The sequence below is a fragment of the Hypomesus transpacificus genome, chromosome 21 (genome assembly GCF_021917145.1).
Source record: "Hypomesus transpacificus isolate Combined female chromosome 21, fHypTra1, whole genome shotgun sequence".
Classification (NCBI taxonomy): domain Eukaryota; kingdom Metazoa; phylum Chordata; class Actinopteri; order Osmeriformes; family Osmeridae; genus Hypomesus; species Hypomesus transpacificus.
Genome location: NC_061080.1, coordinates 2,633,158 through 2,642,198, shown reverse-complemented (window position 1 = coordinate 2,642,198; position 9,041 = coordinate 2,633,158). Strand labels below are relative to the sequence as shown.

The following is a 9,041-nucleotide window of genomic DNA, read 5'->3' as shown; positions in this document are numbered from 1 at the left end:
CAGTTGAGACTTGTTGTGAGAAGCTAGCCCTTTCTTTCTCATACGACATCATGACAAACAGCAAATAGAAATCTAAATATAGGAGTCGGAATACAGTGTCCCTTTGAGGAGAGGGAGAAATTATCATCTACTTCCCCTACCTTGTGGTTTGAGGGACGCAAAAGTGAAGACTCTTGTCCTCAGAACGCTTTGCTGGTAATCTAATGCGTTTGGTCCTAGACCAATCATTCCAGTAGATCTTCTACATAGAAAGGGCTTTTCTGCACCCAGGCTAGTGAGCTAGTGTCTGTGATATTGCGATAAAAAAGGGTGTTCCATCTACAGGAGGAATCCAACTCAATATATTACAAATATAGAAATGGGATTTAAAATGTGAAAGGTGCCGTGTTTATGGTTTTCGAACGCCCATGGACGAGGAAACGAAATCTACGTTTTCAAAAGAGGCCAGTCTTACCTGATTGTGAGGGGGGTATCCATGGTAACCCAGGGCCAAGGGTTCGTTGTTCTGAAACAGAGAGGGCAGACATGTTTTAAAAAACCATGCCCAGCAACTTCTGCCTGGTGAGCAAAGGGGTCAACTGGCTTGTCGCGTGATGACTGTGTTACCCTTCCTGCGCTCATGTTTGATCGCTGGAACGTTTACTCGCTCGTCCGGCCTCTCATTCGACCTCTCCTTCCGGGTCATCGACCCCCCATCCCCCCCATCCCCTCCCCCCCCCTTCTCCAGTCTCCCAGTGTGTCACTCTATGGGATGTTCAAGTTAATTGTCGCATTAATGGTTTCTAATCAAATTAATTCTGCTCGTGCCACACTATGTCTACTCCCTGACAACTCAGTGTCCTGTTGAGATCTCACCCCAGTGGGCCCATTGTCTGCATGTTAGAGCAGAGAGATGGAGAGAGAGACAGAGAGACAGAGAGAGAGAGGAGGGGGGGGGGGGGGGCTGAACGAGGGGGGGAGAAGAGAGAACGACTCACTCCAGCTCCTTAACTCATAAATGGGTCACAAGTGTCATTGACTATAAGGCCCTTTAAGTATCCGGAGCCTGACGCATTCCCCTCTGTTTTCTTTACCCCCTCCCCACACACACGCGCACACACACACACACACACACACAACCCGCTATACAGGGTGACTGCTGCAAGGAGTGAGGGTAGGACAAGGAGGAGATGGACCAAACAGTCGGGGATTAATTGCTGTTGTGGTAAAAAAATATATATATAATTTAAGAAAAGGAAAAAGAAAAAGGAACCCCAGCCTCCCCCCTCCCCCACATCCCCTCCCCCCCCTCCCCCACATCCCCTCCCCCCCTCCTCCTTGCTTCATCTCTCGCTCTTTGGTGCAATACTAATTAGATTGCACGTCTTTGCTCTCCAAAATAGGAAAATGCTCTTGCAACTCCATTTATTTCACATTCATCACTCTCTGTTCCAGCGTTTATGCTAATGCAATCCATTAAAACGGCTCTTCTTTTCCGGCAATTATGATGCGTTCGGTCAGGGTGAGCGGCATATTTCTCTGCCTGTGTCCTCCTTTCGGCTACATTCGATATAATACTAAAATAAATAAGAGATTTACCATAAAAATCAAAATAAAACACTGCAACAACAAGCCTCTCTCTCCCTGCTCCCGTCGACCCATCTCCTTTTCATCTGGAACCAATGTGCCTCGCCTGCGTCGTCCCCTGGGGGAACACTTTGCTCTGCGCGCATCACAGCTTGAGCCCTGCTGATTAACGCAGTACCCGTCTACTTTCCTATCTCTCCATCCCCCCCGAGGGCAGCGTCGATCCCCCCCCAAAAACGGCATCAAAATATTTTGTGAAGGCAAACTAAGAGCGGCCGGGGGGAGGGGGGGAGGGGGGGGTGAGTTGGTAGGTTCAGGAAGGGGGGGGGGGGGGGGGGGACATTGTCATGTTAGTTCTAGTTTTAAAAAGTAGTTCCAGTAAAAACTGCAGTTTGTGTAACTCTTACCTCACTGCCAAAAATGTACTTAGGGGAACAGGCGTCGGAGTCGACCCATAAATAATATATCAGCTTTTAGAGAAGCCTGACTAACATGAATAAAGTATAAACATCTATTTCACCGGGATGGTACACTCCCCTGAACCCTGAGGTATGCTGTGTCTCACAGCAAAGAACAGGCCAGGAAAAAAAAAAGAGGCAAAATCCAGACACTTATTTTCATTGGGCACCACACTGCGAAAAGACCAGGGTGGGAGGGGGGTGAAGCCATAAAATGACATCTGGAATTGATATTTCTGAGACGGGGGGGGGGGGGGGGAGAGAGGGAGAACTGAAAAAACACGTGAGATGGAGAGAAAGAAGAGAGCGCGGAGGGAGGAACCTGACTGGACGAATAGGAATGGTGAAGGGGCTCCGAAAAGAGAGAGAGAGAGAGAGAGGGGAATCAAAGACAATGACTCATACATGGAGCGGAGTCATGTGCTCAATTTCCTTAAGGAGCTGGGCGGAGGGGGGTGGCGGAGAGGGAGCTGTCCATGTGGAGTGTCCACTCAACACAAACAAACCCACACACACACACGCACACAATACCAGCGCAGCGCCAACGGCGTTGGTCTAAGTTAACCTGCAGTGACACGCACAAGACACAGGCGACCACCACAGGCGTCTGTGCCCGGTACCACGGCCAGGCTCAATAGAAGAAGTCAGTCTACATCTTCTGCAGAAAAAGATATTGGGCAAAGGCATACAACGTTGAGGTCAAGTAGAAAACTGCTCTGAGGTAGCCACGTTGGCTGTGTTGGAAGTGCGCGTGTTGTTCTGCCGTCATTCTACCGTGGAAAAAAAAACGGGTGCTACGTCAAAAACCGTGAAAGGTTTTTTCCAGCGAGGACCAAAAAACCCCACAGGAATGAACTAAAAAAGACCATCATCAAATGTTTTTCCTTCTAAAAAGTAATATGACTTAGGTCATTTTTCTCCAGGCGTACAGCCACGGTGTGCTATCTGTTAAGAAAGACCAAAAGAGGAGGAAGAGAACTGCGGGGGAAGACAGAGTGAACAATCCGGAGAAAGTAACGGGAGGACTTGAAGGCAACAGATGGTGAAGGGGGGGGGGGGGGAGGGAGGGAGGGGGACTCTGGGGGTTTGGGGAAATGAGATAGGGCTCGGTGGAGGTAGAGTGGAACCCTACTCTACCTCCCCTTCTCTGAAACCCCCTCCCTCAGAAAAAAAGGCTCGCTTTTAGAACGGCCTGATATGAGCGTTATTGTGCGTGCGTGTGCGCGCGCGTGCAGGCCTGCAAACTTCAACCGGAGTTCGGTTACCTCAAACAACTTTCTCGTTCACGTCACTAGTTTGCAGGATTGCGATAATCCCTTGCACACGGGCCGTACGCTCACCAAAATGGCAGGGGGTGTGCGTCTGTGTGTGTGTGTGTTTTGTGTGTCTGTTCCAGAGTGTTTTTTCGCCACTTCTCCAAAAAGACACCAATTGCTCCCCAAGCGTTTTTTGGAGGGGTGAAGAACTCCTGTGTTGCTACTTCAGGGTTCCTCAAACATCTTCAAGGAGGACGCCGTCGGACACTTGACAAGATGCCTCCATCCATCTCATCCACATGGAGCACTTAGGTGCTAAGTCCCCCAGATAGCCGAAGGATCCAACAGTTTATTTACTCCGGAGAGACTTCACATTCTTGCTGCTGGCCGTAGGAACCCGCACTTGGCTGTTTCGCTGGTCCGCAAGGGCTGGACGCGGATCAATTTGGGAGGCTGTGCATTTCTGGGGCCGTTTACCTACATCTAATCCAAACCGCAAAGTGACGGGGACGGTTCGGAACCCACTAGATCTTTCTCCAACGTGCCTAGATGAGATAGAGGGCTGCTCAGTGTAAAGACATGCCGACTCCCCCCACCCCCCCATCTTGTCTCCAAGACAGAATGCTAAGTAAGCAAACCTCAGCCAAGAGTCGGCCCATTTGGCCCCGCTGCGCGCCTGTGACGGGCTTCAAAGTGAAACGCGGCCCAGATAGAACACACAAACATACCCGGCTCACACCGAGAGTGCGTTTTTCTTTCTTGCTGACGTTGGGCTGCTATTTCGGTGTCTGACTGAAACGAAAGTACATCGAGGTCCTCTACCCACCGTAATGTTGTGGCACGGTCTTTTTTCCCCCCCGAGGCGAGTCCTTATTAGGTTCGGAGGGGCCAGGGTCCCACGCAAAGTCTCAACAAACGCAGAGCGCCTCGGCGTACTAAACCAAATTGAATCCGACAGGCCCTCAGAATGAGACCTCAGGATGAGCTGTGTGATTCTGAAGCCGTGTCAAACGTTTTTTTTTTAAATATATATATATTTTTTTTTTTGTGGCCCAGCTTTTCAGGGCACTTGTCAGCTGAGGTCAGAGGGATGTCTGCGATAGCTAAACGCCACCGCCCGATTAAAATGAGTTCACTCAGGGTTTAAAATCATGTTAAGGCAATGACTAATGGAGAATGACGGCTGTATCCATGGCGATGTGGGCGATAATTATTACGGGCTGGACTGGCAACGGTGTAATGGTATTGCTCGTTACTATCACCACACCCTGTTACAGCGGCCTCGTGGGTCAAGGATCAATGCTGTCATTACGTCAGCGATAGGCTGAATTCTTTTGCAAAACCCAACTGGAAAAAAGAGAAGAGGGAGGGGGAGAGTGAGGGAGGGAGGGAGAGAACAAGACAGAGAGAGAATTAACCCTGGCCAGCCATTTAAATACTTCAACTTCAGCAGAGTGACAAATAACGCAACACTTTCCGTGAATCACAGTCCCCAGGAGAGGTGGAAGTCAGAAGAAGGGCCAGTGTGCCTGTCTGAAAGACGTTTCTTGGAAAGCCCAGCGATCTCCTTTGCGTATAGAGTTGAATACCTCTTAACCTACGTATTTGCTGCAATATGAAAAGTGCCTGCACATAGGGGAATAATAATGTCACTTCATTTCTTTTTTTTCCCCCAGTTGCTGGAAGTTTTTTTTCTCTCTCATGTGAAAGTGTCAACTGTAGTATGTGTGCATATGCATAGTATAGTTGCATTGTGCTGGTAACTTAAATAGGCATCTCAAGCCTTTGTTTACAAACTGGAAGACTCGGAAAATGTGGGATGGCCAAAATATGGCCCTAAGCTTTAGTGGCCGCATTATGCTAGTGTGTGTGTGTGTGTGTGTGTGTGTGTGAGTGTGTGTGTGAGTGTGTGTGGGTGAGTGTGTGTGTGTGTGTGTGTGTGTGAGTGTGTGTGAGTGTGTTTGGTCCATTAATCCTCTCCCTTAGATAAGGATCTCAGGGATCAGTGTGGTTATAATGCCCCCTCCAGTACACACATAGTGATCCTGTTAGCCCGAAACAAAGCCTCTTTACTGCCAGTGATAGGGCAAATCTGTTCCTACATTCGGGGAGGGAGGGGTGGTGGGGAGGGATCCTTCCCTCCCTCATTACCGGACAGCCCAAACAGCTGATGCTCAATACTTTTTTTAAGGCCAGGCGAGGGCTATTGATCCATGCAGTGCATCGCCCTTGCTCTCATAACACCCCCCTGCGCCTTCCCCCCTCTCCCCCCCCCTCCCAAACACACACACACTTCCGTTCTGTCTGTTTTAAAGTGCATTACCTTCCTAAGCTTGTCTTTCAACTCTTCTGGAGTCGGTGTGTGTGTGTGTGTGTGTGTTGGGAGTTGCTCTACGCCATAGCCCCCACCATGTGACGCCTGCAAGCTGGCCACTTCACTCCCATTACAGCTACTTTCCATGGTGGAGAAATTGGCTTTTTACACTCTGATGCATCACTTAACCTTGCCCGAGACTGGATAATGCAATGTAATGACACTCTAAAAAGTAACTGTACTACCCATGTATCCAATTAAAAAGATGGACATGCAGCAAAAAAAATCTCTGATAAAACCAGCAATTTGATTTTGTTGATGTGTAACTGTTGTAATGGTGCACCGTTTAGATCAATTGCAGTATTTGTGATACATGAAATAGGCCGTCTTAGCATGACTGGATGTAGGAATGGGAATTTCATGCCCCTGGGCCTTGGCTGTTGCAATTTTACTGTTGGCAATGGTAGAGTAAATTATTCCCTCATAAAATGGGCACACATTATTTACATTTAAGTCTCCCATCCCAAAAGAAATCACACAGGCAAGCATTTGCCTACAATTTCCATTTAAAACTAAATGTTATAAAACATTCAAGAGGCTGGGCTAGATATTGCTTGGGAAGTTTACATTTGGGAATACAGAAGAAGTTGGGTGTTTTTAGATACAAGTTGTCACATGCATTCTATTGCAATGTGGATAGCCTCGTGGTTCTTTCAATTGGTTGTTGTAGCAAAACAGACAAGGAGCAATATTTGAACAAATTGTTTAAGCAATAGGCTAGGCCACAGCACAACAAGTAGCAGCTTCAAAACTCTTGGTCGGCTACAATGTTTAACTTTTTGTCCGAAGGCTTTCCGCTGTACCCTACTTTATGGGGGTGTTGTCACATTTCTTGACTACAAAGTCAGTAGTTTTCCGTATGTGTGGCCTATTGACAAAAGGCTTGTTGTGTCACGTATGACTTTTCGCCTGGTCTCAGGTCTTGTTCGCTATACTGTCAACCAGAAAGGTCGTGGTAGGCTGTTGTCTATAGTGCTGTACGAGTCAAACCACATTGTCTTTCAAGCGGCTTGATCACACCAGTGAATAGATTGAAATACTTCGACAATAATTAGTAGAGGCTTTCATCTGGGTGTGCTAGAATGATTGGGTTATAGGGTAGTTTCCAGAGTCTGGAGTCTATTTTGGCTACAAAGGCCTATCCGCCCATTTAAACATAATTTTTAAGACACATGTTCTACACTTTATGTGGGTTTGACCGCGAGAGTCACGTTAGTGGGCGTATTTGGAGCCAAACTATATCCAACAACTGCTCTCACCTGGCCGACCTCTGCCATTACTCCAGCTCCGTCAATCCGGGGACGCTTGCATTCTGCCCCGGTCGAATCCAACAGTGCTACCGATGTTTGCGCGTCGGGCTCCGGGTCCCCTCTCTTCATCCCCCGAACAGCTGCAGGACCTCCGCTTGAGTTGGGATGCATTCCAGCCATTGTGTCCAGCTCTCTATCCCGGTCCATCAATCCCCGGGACACAGGCAGCATGATTGATGCTACGTCGGTCGACATTAACATTTAAAATGCCCTTCTGTTCCCCGTCTATTTCTAAATCTGGAATTATCTCCTAATATTGGTCACCTTTCTGCCTTGGTATCTGGCCTGTCAACAGGAAATACTCCTAACAATCAAATGCTGTTAATAAAATAAGATTTCAAATTGTAATGCAATCAAAGCTATGCAACCCTAATACGAGCTGAAAGATGATCAGTATTAATCTGATCATCCAATTCGATGTAGGCAACAAAATGGATTGTGTAGCCTATTATTTTACCCTCTTATTGGCAACCGCTCGCTTCCTTACTGCAGTACAGCTTGGTCGGATATAAAAAAGCCTATCGAATACGTGGGCAGCTAATTTTAATCTAGTAGGCTATAGGCATATGTTTAGCCTACTAGTCATGTACAATGTCCACTGTAAGGCCTAGGCTTTAGATTTACAAAACAAAGCGATGTTAGATATCTCCTTGACAATATTATGTCATGAACATTACGCTGTCACTGTTAACCCCTTACTATTGAGTCGGAGAAAGAAATATTTGACAAAACAACATCCTACCGATATCTCAAGCCAAAAAAGCCCTAAACATGTCCTCGCTACCGCTTTTTCTCTGTCTAATTGCGATACTTTTACCAGAGAGGAGGGGTTATTGAAAGTCAATCCTCGTCAAGATATCTCTCCATGTTATTCCTTTTTTCTGCTTTAGTTGATTTCCCAAAACAAAAGACAACGGGGCTGCGGTATTTCCTTCCCTCTCTTCCCTGTTTTTTTTGTCCGTATCCCGGTGTATATTCTCGTGGCGTGTGCGCTACAGAAAGGAAATTGTCTTCCCTCCCCCCTCTGCTCGTGTAGTCATTCCCCTTCCCTCCTCCGTTCCCTCCGTCGTGCGCCCTCCTCGTATCTTCCGCTCAACCCTTTGAACATGCAGCCTGGCAGCCATGCAGCCATCAAATAACGCAGTGTGCCGCAGTGCTTACACACATTTCAATAGGGGCCTATGGGTGCCATGTTCACGTTGAAACATATACCTACCTCCATGTCTTTAACGTTCTGTGTGCAACTGACGCATGATTTTATTTCTTCACCACAACGTACAAGGGCTTAGAAGTCTTTTAGACATTTTTTCTGTCAGTAAAGCTTTAAACGATGGGATGGTGTGCTAAAACATTTCCTGTTGAATGACTGTTCGTCGGGTGGGTTATCAATATTAACCTCATTACACAATAGTTGAACCTATACCGGTCAAGGTCCTTGGCGCTGTTTTATGAGTTTACCAGAGCGTGGCACAATCATCCTGCATTTTTATTGCTTGGATGACACCCAGTGGTTGGACAAATGTAGAATTTTTACCACTTCACTCTTTTTACGTCCCTTCTTGCTTGGTCTCTCTATGGCAACATGCTCACTGCATCCATTCCCATTGGGTTTGACTTTGTGCAAGTTGCTTCATCATATGGATGGAAACTTTTTCCTCTTTTAGGATGAAGTGGCACTTTCCACTATAAAATTACAAGCTTCTGGCTGAGGAAGAAATACCGTTTTAGTATATATTTTAAACAAGTCTCACTCCCATTCCTTTGAAGTATTTTATGGTGGGTGGATAGTGAAGTAAACTGCAGAAAAATATACAAGCTTGAACTGAAAAAAGAAAGGGATTTATTGTGTTATTTGTAAAGCCAGCTACAGCTACTTTAGCTGCAGGTCTATCAAGAAGGTCTGCCCCCAGATGATAATGATGATGGGGTCTCTCAATGGGACTAAAAAAAGAACATCAGAAAATGCATTAGTCTCGGTTAATAATTAAAATGTTCCTCATTACTGAAACCATATTTTGTAGGTCATGCCAGAACGATACGAGAACTTCACTTTGTTCATCTCATTGCAAGTCATCTG

The 9,041-nt window shown here is 46.7% G+C and overlaps 1 protein-coding gene across 5 annotated transcripts in view; it reads right to left on the bottom strand.

Annotated features, from left to right (window-relative positions):
- Nucleotides 1–8,014, bottom strand: part of rbfox2 (RNA binding fox-1 homolog 2) — a 22,965-nt gene extending 14,951 nt beyond the window's left edge. For 4 of the 5 annotated variants that reach the window (XR_006957793.1, XM_047043614.1, XM_047043615.1 and 1 more), the window contains exons 1-2: nucleotides 6,914–8,014; nucleotides 455–505 (exon numbers count right to left, since the gene is read on the bottom strand). Coding sequence is in view for 4 of the 5 variants with exons in the window: in XM_047043614.1 (XP_046899570.1) it covers nucleotides 455–505; nucleotides 6,914–7,165 (303 nt within the window). In the remaining variant the exon portion in view is untranslated. The remainder of the gene's footprint in view (nucleotides 1–454; nucleotides 506–6,913) is intronic. The other variant, XM_047043613.1, reaches the window with a different exon arrangement.
- Between the last annotated feature and the right edge of the window lie 1,027 nt (nucleotides 8,015–9,041).